General features: G+C 49.9%; 1 protein-coding gene across 3 annotated transcripts in view; it reads left to right on the top strand.

Moving 5' to 3' along the window:
* The window catches only part of MCF2 (MCF.2 cell line derived transforming sequence), a 1,935,885-nt gene that overhangs the window by 652,688 nt on the left and 1,269,104 nt on the right, over positions 1–14,093 (top strand). The window contains exon 1 of one of the 3 annotated variants that reach the window (XM_069612796.1): positions 5,907–6,329. The exons of the other annotated variants lie outside the window; for them this stretch is intronic. Coding sequence (XP_069468897.1) covers positions 6,279–6,329 — 51 coding nt within the window. The 5' untranslated portion in view covers positions 5,907–6,278. Of the gene's footprint in view, positions 1–5,906; positions 6,330–14,093 lie in introns of those variants that run through there. 3 annotated transcript variants of the gene reach the window in all.

Raw genomic sequence — 14,093 nt, 5'->3', positions numbered from 1 at the left:
ATACGTCCAGTATAGTTATACTGCAGCGTTTCCTAAAGCTCAGGTAGGAAGTTCTGGATGCCGGCACACACCCCAGTGGTGTATATTTATTGTTGTTGCAGCATGATGAAAGTGATTGAGAGGGGGTGTTGGCATATTGTTTGGACACAGGTTAAGGACATCGATGCAAGGTTGCAATGCTCGTGGTAGCAGCATCATGAAGGTGATTTACAATGGTGATGCTGGCCTGTGTTGTGGACACAGCTTCTTGAAAGTAATTTAAGAGTGGAACTGCCTGCACATATTATGAGTACAGCATCATGTGATTTACAGCAGTAATGCTGGTTTATGTTGTAGACGCAGCCACCATGAAAATGTTGTAAAATACTTTTTTGTACTGATGCGACATTCGTTTGCCTTTCTTTCAGTTGATACCCCAGAGAACAGATTGTAAATTGTATGGATATTTTAACTCATTCATCTCAGAAATTGGGCTGTAAATGCTTCTTTTCGACCCAATTTTTCAAAAATGTTCTCAGGGGGCTGACCCCTAGGCCCATTAAATCTATTCTAACGTTGTGGGTTCTCCCATTACGTTTGGTCCCTTGAACTAATTCAGGGAATATTTACGTCCCTACTCCACTCAAAATGTTCAACTGCTGCAAAGTGACCTTGCATCAATTAGAGTGATGGTGTCCTCTCGGGAACCTCCCCAACACAAAACGCTGCCTCAAATGCAGGTTTTCAAATCGATACATAGGTAATGTTTACAGTGCTGAGTAGCATCCTGTCTCATTATCTAAGCTTTCTTAGATTTGGGGGAGTTCTAGTGCTCTTTAGAGTTGTCCTGGAGATCTGCCATTATTTTGATATGTTTTCTGGAGATTTGGGTATATATAGGTTTGTTACCCCTTAAGGTGTCCTCTTCAAGGTGAGAGTGATTGGGGCAGCCCTGGGTGAAGTACTGTCCTACCTTGAATGTGTTAGTGTTCTGTTCTTGCTTACGGGGGTTAGTGTGGCAGTGGCGGACTCTCATGTGGGGGTTTTCCATTGTCAGAATCCAGTCCTTATATGCGGCCTCATACAAGTTTGGCAGTATCGTCTCTGGTAATAATGCAAAACTCAATTATCATTCCGCCATCCTGTAACAATGCGGTTGTTGTGGGGCACCGGAAAGGGCCGACCCCCCGTGTATCTTCATGACAGAGACACAGGAGTGCAGCAGTTAAGTTGGTAACTTCCACACACAAACCTGTGCGGCCCTTTTATTAGGTTGACATGGTGTGTCACTGCACACGTGACACTGCAGAAGGCTGGGGAGGGGTCCAGACATTACATTCCATGCCAAGTCTATATTGAATAAAAATGACATCGTGAAAAATCAAATATAGCAGTGGAGTCACGTACCATTTGCTATTCATTTTCTTGATTAGATTTTAAATCAGCAATGCAATAAACACATACATTTTTCAAAAAAAGCTTGTGTGCCACTGGGCGTTCTAGAGGCACCAAACACTTTTTTTTTATTAGTCCGGGAACAGGCCTTGAAAATTATTCAAAATTCAAATAGACCTGCAGGGTGATTTCCTTAGTTTACATACTGGACCTAATAGAAATGCACTCGCCCCAAGGACACTGGTGACAAAACCAGTGCGTTTTGTAAAATGGTGCATGTCACTATAAGCACACTGCATATTTGGTGCAATGCTGCCAAGCATGCACATGATAACTTGCATTTGCCAGTTACTGCAAACAAAGTGTGTTTGCAGTAAATGCTAATTACGTTTCTAACATCCCCATACTCGCCAGCAAAGTCGAGTGTCCTGCAAATGGTGCTCGCCCTTCATAAAAACTACTCAGCAATGCTAGTGGACTAGTAGATTTTGCAAGCCCTGAGGAAAGATGGTGCACAACAGATGTCCGTTTTACTTGGCCCATCACAGTTTCAGGTCGACACTTCACTGTGCCCACTTTAAGAGTGCCACCCATATGCAGGAACATAGCTTCAAAAGTGCATCAATGTTTTCTGGGCTACCTACGCTTGGGCGATAGTTTCTTACAGTTCACACGCCAGAGAAAAGGTTTCTCTCTGGCCACATGCAGGTATAACCACACCTGGCATAACCAGGGCCACATCTGCGGTGTGGATATTCGCCCAGGCAAGTGCGTCTTTACATGCAGCCAGCACACTCTTTTGTAATCTGCGGCAGAGGCTGCAATGCAGAGTTTTCAAGGTTAGGAGGGGCTGGTAGGCCTTCATTCTCCCTGGCCGCACGAGCACCCTTGAATGATGGCTGTGACTGAGATAAGGTGCCGGACTGTGCTTCACTTTTGCATTTGACACCCACCCGCCCGTGCGGGAGGAAACTTTCTGACCTGTAGCGGCGTTCCCACAATCACACTCTCCCAATGGCAGCTACTGTGGTGGCGGAAGCCACTTCTTTTTCTCCGGCAGGAGTTTTCCTCTTTGTCACCCAGCAGGGTGTCCTGCATATTTCAGTGCGGCCTCACGTCGGCAGATGCCACGCTTCTTTGCCCAGTTGGGAAGCTCACCCTCCTTGTGGCGGTGATGCCTGCTGCGCTCTTTTCCCCAGGCAGGACTACAATCTGTGCCTCTGTGGCAACGGTCCTTGCCACGCCGCTCTTTTCCCCCCCAAGTGGCAGCATTGTCTCTGACAATGCTGCAGCGGTCCTTGCCATGCCTTCTCGCCCAGGCAGAAGTGAGACATACATTGATGGGGCAGCGGTCCTTGCCATGCCTCTCCCCCGGGAAACTTTCGGCAGCACAAGCATGCACTGTGGACATCGGGGCGTGCACTCGCTTCAGACGGGACCTCATCAGGGAAGACCCGACAGAGAAATTAGCACTGTAGTGTGGGCACTCATAGAAGCATGCGCCAGTTAGGCTGGTCTGCACACAGAGTTAATATAGTCCTCAGTGCCATTGTTATGGGGCACCAGATAGAGCCAGTCCAACCCTGGTATCTTGCATGACAGAGACACAGGAGTCAAGCAATTCAGTTGGTAAGTGCCGCACGTAAACCTATGCGGCCCTTTTATTAGGTTGATGACATGTCTCTGTGATAACCTGGGTATCACTGATCAGGCCCTGGCTTGGCTGACCTGCTTCCTCTCCGATCGACCCTCCCAGGCCCAACTTGGGTCCTTCCTCTCTATCTCTACCTGTGGTGTTCCTCAGGGTCTAACCTCTCTCCCTGGCTCTTCAACCAATACCTGCCACTTCTTTCCCACTGCATTGCCGCTCTCTGCCCCAACTTTCAGTGCTTTGCGGATGACACTCAACTCATTTTCAGGCTCCCCTCTGCCACCTATTCTCCTTCTCTCATCTCTATCTTTCCGCCATCCAGGAGTGGTGTGCCGCCAATTATCTCTTCCTTAATGCCAGTAAGACCGAGATTCTCCTCATCGGCACATCTGCTCCCTCCTTTCCTGTCATTCTCTGGCCCTTTTTGGCCCTCTTCCTGCTCCCACCTGTGAGGCTAAAAGCCTGGGGTCATCTGCGACTCAACACTTCCCTTCTCTCCTCACATCTCTAATGTCTCTAAGAAGTTACACTACCAGCTGCACCTCCTCAGAGGTATTCTTCCTTTCCTCTCCTTCCCCCAGAAGCTCATTGTCTCCAGAGCACTTGTTCTCTCTAGGCTGGATTATGGCAACAGCCTCTTTCTAAATCTGCCTGCCTCTACTCTCTGCCCTCTGCAACTCATCCAAAACAGGACTGCGAGACTTGCCCTTGGCCTCAAGCCCAGGGATAGTATCTCTCCAGGGCTGAAATCTCTGCACTGGCTCCCAGTGGCGGCGAGGATTAAGTTCAAAACCCTCTGTATTGTCCACAAGACCTTCTGGGGCGTGGGGCTCAATACCTCCAGCTCTCTCTTCCTAAATATCTTCCTTCTCAAGCTCTTTGCTCATCCGCCTCCAACTCCCTCGGGGTTAGTTGTTTCTCCAAGCAGCGAGTTAGTGGTAGATCTCTCTCTTCTGCTGGCGCTTCCCTCTGGGACTGCCTACCTGCCTCTCTGAAACTTGAGGAGAGCCACCTCCGCTTCCAGAAGCACATCAAGACCTTTCTCTTTAGAATACCGCAAGGATCCTGCGTCTCCCCTGCACTCTATAATATTTTCACAAAACCACTATTTGACCTCTTCGATGATCTGGGTGTCCCCTACATTAACTATATGGATGACACCCAAATCCTCATACCCATAACAGGCACCTATGACCTCAACACCAAATCACTAAATGAAATCTACCAAACGATCCAGGCATGGATAGCCCAACATGGCCTCTGCCTTAATGATGAAAAGACAGAATTACTCCTCATCAGTTCACAACACCATCTAAACAAACTTGACGATGCCTTCAAATCCTTTACGATTGACGTTATCACCATCGATGTCTCTAAGGAGGTAAAAACCTTGATTCTGCCCTCAAGTCAATGCCACAGCTACTGCGGCAGCCTACATATCTAAGCTCATTAACGCTATCAGACCTTGCTTGTCTTCAGTCAGCTGTATCACATTGGCCAGAGCTCTCATCTTATCCAGATCAGACTACTGCAATGCCAGGGGGCAATAGCTTCCCAGTGGTAGCTGCTAAACACTGGAACACACTACCATCTCCACTAAGATCTGAATCCTCCTCTGGGCCTTCCATAAAAGCCTGAAAATGTGGCTATTCACACAAGAGCAAATGGATTAGCATAAGCCTCATCGTATACCACTAGTAGATCTTTGCTTACCTCAGTTATTTGCTACTAGCCTATCTGTACTGCTAATTTATACCTTATATGTATGCATTAACATGTGCTGTACCACCAAATGTAACCTCAACTGATAAGTGATACATTTATTTGCACTGCTAACTTATACCTATATCGATGCATTAATATGTGTTTTACTACCAAATGTAATCCCAGCTGATAAGTGCCATGCCTTTACACGGTATGTACAATTCAAAAGAATGTCATTGCCTAGATGCCTTAGGGTTAAGTGCGCTCTACAAATGTCAAAATAAACAAATAAATAAATGTATACATTAAAAAAAGACCTTTCTCTTTGCTTCTGCTTTCTCTCTTCCTCACCCCTGCTGATCTCCTGCCCGAATCTGAAACTGCACTTGTCGTCTGGCTACCCTCTGATCTCGGGCCCAGGTCCCCGCCAGTTGCACACCTGCACTGCCCCCTTGGTAACCCTTACACTCGAGGACTGTTTCTCTATCTCTACAGCCCTTACTAGCACTTGACACCCGATGTCTGCACTTACCCTTGCCACCATCGGGCCGCACTTTTATTTATTGTCCTTATTTTACTATTACCCTATGTACTGCCCTCTCCTCTCCCCCGCTCCCCTGCGCGATCGCAATGTCTCCTGGCGTTCTAGGATCGTTGTCTTTGTCCTCCCTCTGTCCCCACTCCCTTGCCTTGTCGTGCCTTGAAACACCTGTGTCTAGGCGCGCTATAAATGCCATATCATATATCATGGTGTGTTACGTGACACTGCACGAGGCAGAGGAACAAGACTGAGAAGGGTCCAGGCATTACAGCGGTAATGATAATGTTACTGAGCATTTATGGTCCAAAATACTTCTCATTCTGGAGTGTCACTGAAAGCTCTGGGGGGCATGCGTAATTGTGCATTGCTGAATACCGCCACCACTGGCACATTTGTGTGGAGGCAATTACCTGCACTCAAAGGGAGTTGGTTTTAATTAGGTGGCGTCTGGCGTGATATAAAATGTGGTATTTCGAAATATCGCCAGTTTGACTACTTTCACTACTGTTTTACCGCCCGTTGCTTTTGGGGGTGCAGCGGCTGAGCTGGAGGTTAGTTTGGCTTTACTGTAACTTGCTCGGAGTGCACGCAGGGCTGCGCCTTTAAATGCTGCTTTCGTAGCTGGGACCTCATGCCCAATACTGCTGAACATCGAGAGTCGTTCATCATTGCAGACCCTGATCGCTAAATCCCTGTCTCAGCGCGCGGGGACGGGGGCGATCAGCCTCACCGGATCCGGATTAGGGGCCGCGGGAAGGTGTCCGCGGCAATTAAGACGAGCACCTGGGAGGCGATGCGGCACCTGCGTGCGGCCGGCAGCAGCCCCTAGCCGCCGGTGCCTTCTCACCGGGCGGCCGCGGTGGCAATGGATGCAGCCGCCGCAGCAGCGCCGCCAGAGCTCGGCCTTCCGAGGCGATCCCGAAACACCGGCTCACGAAAAGTGGCTCGTTTTTCACCGGTGCTGGACTGAGCCTGGGCGGGCAGCAGCGCGGGCGGCGGGTAAACGAGATGGCAGAGGCGAATCCCCACAGAGGCAGGGTGAGGTTCCGGAGGACTGCGGTAAGGGCTCTCCCCGCCCGCATGCGGTGTTTCCGAGTGCAGCCCAAGTTCAAGTGCAGCCATGCTGCAGCGCGCCGCGGGAGCTGCCGGGCGCGAGGAGACGGCCAGGCGCCGCACTGCACCTGGAGTGCTGAGTGCATTCGGCCAGCACGGGGGCCGCTCGCGCACTGCATGCAACATGCCGGCCTCGCGGTGTGAAAGATGCCTCACTGGGTGTAATTATAGAAATGCACGACATAAAAACTCCCACTCTGTGGCTGTTGCAGGGGCATGCTTTAGCAATGCAGAGAATTGAGCGCGCCAAAGAACGTGTCTATTTTTACATTGATAAATTGCATCCGGCAGGTGCAGGAGTGCTGCGTAAAGAATAGCGCGCCAGGAGCATCAGAGATTAACCAGTGCAAGGGCTTCCCCACTCTGGGATCCGCGTGACTGGCCAAATCACCAGCAGCTTTTATGCAGAGCAAGCTAAAGAGCCGGACAGGCAGCAGGGCCACCTAACTGCACGTGCTTTAAGTCACCGGGATCCACGGCAGGCGCTGCTGGGCGCATTCTACTGCAAGCCGTCGGTGAATTGGGCATGCACGTCCCTTCCAAATGAACCCCCATCACGGTTGATACCAGATGGTGCAGTAGGGCATTCCTTCATGCATTCTGCCTTTCCGTCGCCCTAAACTCCCGGTCTCGAGTTCCTCACAGGCACAGGCCAGGCATAGGGAGTGGAGATGAGCATGGACTGAGAATGTGGAGTGCCACATCCAGCCCGTGCTTCTCCGAAGCAACCACTAACCTGTACCGTGTATACTTAGGTCCCCGCCGCCCCCTGCCTGTAATTGGCATCCCCTGTACACACCCTGCATACACATCTTTGTTACATGGCTGGCCCAAGATTCGTGGGCGCCCATTTCAAAATGATGATTGAGAGCCCCCGTGCCTACACCGGATAACACCATCCCGAGGTAGCTGTGTGGTCCTGGATTATAATGGATAGGTTTCCTGATGCAAACTGCATTGCGAGATTCCCCTGGGTTTCTCTCAGCCTGAGCGCCACCTGGACCTTCATTGCTCTCCAGGCATGCTGTTACTACTTATGTACCACGGCCTAAACCTGAACCAAGAACGTCCCTAGCCAATGGGCTTCATGCAACTGGATTGCAGCGCCCTGATGCCTGACGGCTTCTGTGCGCTTTATAAATGCAAAACATAAACAAATGCTCACTGCCAGTGGTGGAAATGTAAAAATGTGGTGGGGGATCCCACAACACAAGGGCCGGCGTGGGGGAGGAGTTGGGATAGGGGGCGGTGCAAGAGGGGGCGTGGTCTGGAGGAGGCGGGGCTCGAAGTGGACATCCAGCAATGCTGGAATACTTAAACATATTAAAAAAAAGCCCCCTCCCGACGGCAGCATTGCCTTTTACCGCCGGCTTTGGCACTGGTGTATAATGCTCGCTACGTGTACAACTGAAAGGAATCAGTTGTACATGTAGCGAGCATTGTGCATTAATTACACAGCAGTGCCAAAGCTGCAGTAAAAGCCAATGCTGCCGTCATGGGCGCTTTTAAAAAAAAAAAAAGTTTTCCAGTGCGGTTCATGGGCTTGGGTTGCTGACTCTGGCCTGATCCCGAGATCCGGCTACACATATGGTGCCGGATCTCAGATCCGCCGAGAGCTGGCACATTGTCCAGAACTGCTCACTGCCCAGCTGCAAAGAGCTGAAATCCGCATAATACATATTTGTGATAAGTTAACACCTTTTAAAGAGGCCGCATTTGTTGCCTTTTAAGTCATTCCAATGTAACACATACCCGACACACTCCTGACATCCTGTTCTGTCTATGTTTTCCGACAGATCACATAGGATTTTTCGTATACTCACCGTCCTGTCCTGATGAAGGTCGTCCAAGTCAAAGCTACTGAACTATAGCTCCATGGCCGAAACACAGTTGTGTCGACCTGTTCTTTCTGTTCAAAGTCATGTTATCCCCAAATAGGGAACGTAGAGAATGTAATTGTCAGCAAATCTAGACCCAAAGATTGTTGCTTGTGTACTGTTATTCATGTACTATATCATGTATGTTTTATGTATCTTGTTTAATATCCTATGTTCACCGTCTGTCTTGTATTTGCAATATTTGCTGCTCACGCATTAAATAAGAACCAAAGCAAGTAGCCTTTTGCATCACATTTGTGTTGATTGACTGTCAGGACCTAGTGTCTTTCCTAGGGTGTGCATGACCTTGCTCAAATGTGTTTTGATGAATGTATAGTTACCTGGACAGAGCAAGGTATTAACCAGGAGCCCTTTTGTTTAATCAGCTTGCCAATATGCAATCACAATAACTAAAATGCAGCGTGTGTTCCCGGCCTTTCGTGATCTTCATTACTCAGCTCCTCTTCCTCGTGGCAGTATTTCCGGCGTTAGAAATAGGAAAGTCTTCAAACTTCAAAAATGTGGACTCTGCAAGTCAGACTGCCAAGTGACATTGTATCATGTTGTTTTAGAATGTTCTGAAACGGTTCTTTAAGACTTACAATACTGGTACCCTTTTTAGATTCCGCATAAGCAGTTATATGAAAGGACTTGTGGATGAGACTAACGACGTGTAATCATTTAGTATTAATTTAGCTCTTTTATTGGCATTAGTAAGACTCGTGATGAAAATATTCACCAAACTTCAGCTTGTTGTAGATCAGGGCAAACAGCTCCTTATTTGAGTGACGTACAATGCATTAAATGAGATGGATCTGTTTTTAGACATGTTTCACATTTTAGACAATTTGAATTGGACTTTATTAGGTTTTTAGTAATATACTGCTCCTGTGAGGTGTTTTAAGGCTGAAATAGTGAATACAAATGAAATGTATAACAGTTATGAAATGAAATAAGAATGTGTTTCGATGAAGTTATTGATATTTTGATATTTGTCTTGTTTCTGTCTTGGTTTGTATTTCATTTTTTGTGTAAGGTATCGTGTATACTAAAAACACACATTTTAAAAAAGTCAGTTTGTGATAACTTTCAGGTAGACTCTGAGGAAGTATCTTTAGTGGGTTTTAAGGGGGAACGAGGAGAACTATAACAGTATGCCATTAAGGCATGGGGAATGGAAGATGCATCCTTAATTGGAAAAGGTGAATACCAGATATCATCCGATGATGTTGTGAGACTCTCCCGTGAGTTGCCTTCCCCCACGTGAGCCTCCCTCATATAGCCACCCTTAGGGTCAGGATCAGGTAGCCGCTGCCGTCCCCTGGCCACCTGGGAAGGAGCAGCTCCCGGGAAAATAGTGATTAGACCGTCGGATTCATCACATAACTTAAACAAGGGCATTTTTGGTCTCAACCTTCCGTTGATGAGCCCTAACCTGCAAGGTTTTGGAGCCTTTGCCTAAATGAATTTGATGTGATCCCTGTACCAAGTAGGGTTCTAGTTCATAAGGAGGTTAAATGTCTTGGTTCTGTAAGGTTTCTGCATCGATCCTTTCAGACATTGACCAGAATTTGTTTTTGGCTTCAGGTTAGCAAAGGTGGCAGTTGTAGTTTAGATCTCCCTCTACACTTCCTGCTCTGTTTCTCGCTCATACTTTTTATGCTCATGTTAAGGCAGAGGAATGCTTGAAAGGTCCTTTTCAGGTACGCCTGCATTAAGTGATGACCCTTGCAGTCTGATCTCAGACCAGACTTTCTTACCTATTTGCCTAACCCTTTCCTGGCACCCAAGTCACTGGGCCATTTAGGTGAGTGAAACTTCAAAAGTAGAAGAAGCATGGTGAGCTGGATAATCACACAATCTGTCTGCCGCAGTGCAAATCTGGAATTACCCCCGTGTCGGTGGTGCTGTTGTCACCCCCACCCTGCTGTGGCACCGTTTCTGGTTATTACAGTGTCAAAGCTTCATCGGTGTCGTGCAGGCTGACTGGAGCAGTGTGCAGGCATGGCCAGCATGAGCGCTCAGCATTGTCACCTTAAAACGTATTGTTATTCATGAAAATGGACAGCTACCACTGCCCCGCAGCTTGGGTCAACAGGTTCATGAATTGCATTGAGCCAACCTAGGATGAGTACCCGACTGAAGTGGCGATTTTCGCTGTACAGTTCCATGTTGCAGAATCTTTTTTAAGTGCACCTGCTCTATGTTACATTGAAGTTGATTATTGTGGGTCTGTGCTGCTGCCCTTGTCCTCACACAGGATTGCTGCAACTGATACATTGCTCTTCTGAGGGACAGGGGGAGAAGGTATTGCAGGGGTGACCCCTGCTCCTCTTGAAAAAATAAAAGGTTTGGGGGTTGCAGGCGTGCCCCCCGCATGTTCCATGTAACAATGTCCCCTAAAAAAAGGCAATATTTCTGCGTTTTTAAAATTTTTTATTTTTTTGCATGGCGATATTTTGGAGGGGACATTATTACATGGAACCAATTTTATTGGGTGCCTTGCTGGAGAGATCGGAAAGTTACTCTCCACCCCGATCAAGTGATCCTGTTTGAATGCCGTTCTTGGAAAGAAAGAGCTTTAAATTGGTTCATGGAGTGGCAAATACCAATATTAACCAACTTGACAATAGATGGTGGGTATTTGGGAGAATAATGGGTATTGTCAGTGCTGAGGACATACCAAGGAACAAGTTTGTAACTGTTGTTCTCCAGCATGGGTCTGGCATGGATTCACATGCTCATGAATATTCCCCGTCGTCAGGCTGGGAATCCTCGGTAAAGAAAAAATCAGTTTCAGTTCAATCACTGGTCTCTGGGTCATACTGCCCCAAGCCAGTGACTGCCCTCTACCTAAACCCCTCCTCGGCAGCCATTTTCGGATTTGGTAGCACGTAAAGTGGCAGTAGGACCAAGTGAAGAGCCGCAGAGGGGTAGGCGGGAGGGTTCACATGTGAATCCATGCCAGACCCAGGTTGGAGAACAACAGTTACAGGTAAGTAACTTGTTCCTTCTCCAGCATGGGGTCTGGCATGGATTCACATGCTCATGAATATAAGAATACATAGCAGTACACACATGCACAACCACAGGAGGTGGCAAGGCTCAACATTAAGCATTTCATCAACTCAACATTAAGCATCTCTTACCTCCTCACCAGGCCCACCTTCAGGCGAACAGATTGCGCAGCACTGCCTGGCCGACTCTGGACTCCTCCCTGTAATCCCGTTTGACGCAGTAGAATCTCATGAAGGTGTGCGTCGACCTCCACGTAGCAGCCCTGCAGATGTCCAGCAGGGGTACACCAGATAGGAACGCCGTGGTACCGGCAATCGCTCTGGTCGAATGGGCTCTCAGACGGCCTGGCAACGGTTGGTTTTTCAACCGGTGACAGTGCATGATGCAGCCGGAGAGCCATCTGGAAATGGAAGCCTTCGAGAGGGCCTTCCCTTGGTTCACAGGTCCAAAGTTCACAAACATCTGTGATGTCTTCCGAAAACTCTTTGTGCGGTCCACGTAGAAATTCAGCGCTCTAGCCACATCCAGCGAGTGCAAAGTCCTCTCGGCCGGCGACGAAGGCGACGGGACAAAAACAGGTAACACCAAGGGCTCGTTGAGATGGAAGTCCTACGGCACCTTGGGCATGAAGGAGGGGGGGCGTCCTCAGCACCACCCTCGTCTCGTGGAAAGTCGGGTATGGGGGCTTGCAGGAAAGGGCCTGGATCTCTCCCACTCGTCGTGCGGAGGTGATGGCCACAAGAAACGCAGTTTTCAATGACATGAACTTCAACGGTGCCGAATGCAGAGGCTCGAATGGCGGCCCCATGAGCCTGGTCAGCACCACGTTGAGCTCCCACGCCGGGGCCAGAGCCTTCACCGGCGGGAACGATTGGAACAGTCCCTTCATGAACTCCTTCACCAGGCGATGGGACCACAGGGATGAGCGCCCCGGGGTTCTCGTGTAATGGATGGATCTTGATGGAGGCATGGGCCAGCCCCGCCTTGGCCAGCGATAGCAAGTACGGCAGCACTTGAGGGGCTGTAATCCACAGAGGGTTAATCTTCTGTGCCCGGCACCAGACAGAAAACCTCTTCCATTTATGTCCATAGCACTTGAGAGTTGAGGACGCCCTGGCCTTTGCAAGCACCTCCTTGCAGTCCGCCGGGATATCTTACCCTCCAAACTCTAGTGCTGCAGGAGCCAGGCCTGCAAGTTCAGCGACCCCGGGTCGTGGTGGAGGATGGCGCCTCCTTCTCTGGAGAGGAGATCCGTGTCCTTCAGCAGTTTGACTGAGGGGGACGCTGACATGTCCAGAAGGTCCGGGAACCAGATCTGTCTCGGCCACGCCGGTGCGACGAGGATCATCCTGCACCGGGACCGTCTGAGTTGGTTGATGAGTCGACGCAGCAACGGTAACGGCGGGAACGCATAGAGTAACAGGCCGTCCCAGGGGAATGAGAAGGCATCGCCCATGCTCCCCGGCTGGGGAAGCCTGCTGGCGAACCTCTGCCACTTCATGTTCGTCGCTGTCGCAAATAAGTCTATCTGGGGATTGCCCCATCGTTGGAATAGCAGATCCACTTGATCCTGCCGCAGTTCCCACTCGTGGCACGAGTGCAGCTCCCTGCTGAGTGGGTAGGCGATGGTGTTCTTTATTCCTGCCAGGTGAAAGGGTACCAGAAACATCCCTTGGGTGACGGCCCAGTGCCACAGATCCTGAGCCTCTGTGGATAGGGCTGGTGATCTGGTGCCTCCCTGCTTACGGATGTAGAACATCGTGGTGGTGTTGTCTGTGAAGATCCTCACCACCTTGCCCTTGAGGGTCGGAAGGAAGGACCTGAGGGCCCAGAACATGGCTCTGAGCTCCAGGACGTTGATGTGAAGTGACCTCTCCTCCGGGAGCCAAAGGCCTCTTGCGTGGAGATCTCCGGTGTGCGCTCCCCATCCCTCCAGGGAGGCATCCGTCGTCACCGTCTCCTGATCTGCCGGGGTCTGGAAGTCAATACCCGCCAAGAGATGCGCGCGGGTGCCCCACCACCGGATCACTTGGTGAAAGGTCTTGTTGAGTGAGATCCTGTCTTTGAAGCTGTCCACCGCATGCATCCAACGGGCGTCGAGGAACTCTTGTAGTGGTCGCATCCGCAGCCAGCACAGGCGCACGAGGTAGATGCACGAGGACATCATGCCGAGGAGGGACTTGATGGACCTTACCCTGGCCTCGTCCATGGTCGACAGCCGTTGCACCTTGCCCAGGATGCCCTTCGCCCTTTCCTCCGATGGGGAGGCCAATCGTGCCACTGTGTCGAGCCTGGTTCCCAGAAACAATGCGACTTGCGACAGAACTAAGTGGGATTTGGCGAAGTTGATGGAAAATCCCAGATCCCTGAGCAGTTGGACGGTCTTTGCCGTGTGTACGATGGCAAGTTCTTCTGTCCTTGCTCAGATGCGCCAAACGTTCAGGTAGGGGTAGACGTGGATCCCCTGCAGGCGCAGCTGCGCCGCCACTGGTGCTAGGCACTTGGTGAATACCATGGGCGCCGACTTCAATCCGAAAGGAAGGGCCTTGAACTGGTAGTGCCGCCCTTGGACTACGAATCTGAGAAACTTTCGATGTCCTTTTAGAATGGGGATGTGAAAGTAGGCATCCTCCAAGTCCAGCGACGATAGGAAGTTGCCCTCCTCTAGCTGCCCCAGCACGTGCTGGTGGGTGACCATCTGGAATTTCTGGGCCTTGATGTACTTGTTTAGACGACGAAGGTCCAGGATGGGTCGCCAACCGCCGGTCTTCTTTCTTATGAGGAAGTATCGTGAGTACACTCCAGAGCCCCGGAG

Source organism: Ambystoma mexicanum, chromosome 5p (assembly GCF_040938575.1).
Source record: "Ambystoma mexicanum isolate Mex_15411 chromosome 5p, UKY_AmexF1_1, whole genome shotgun sequence".
Lineage (NCBI taxonomy): Eukaryota > Metazoa > Chordata > Amphibia > Caudata > Ambystomatidae > Ambystoma > Ambystoma mexicanum.
This window is presented reverse-complemented; position numbering and strand designations above follow the sequence as displayed.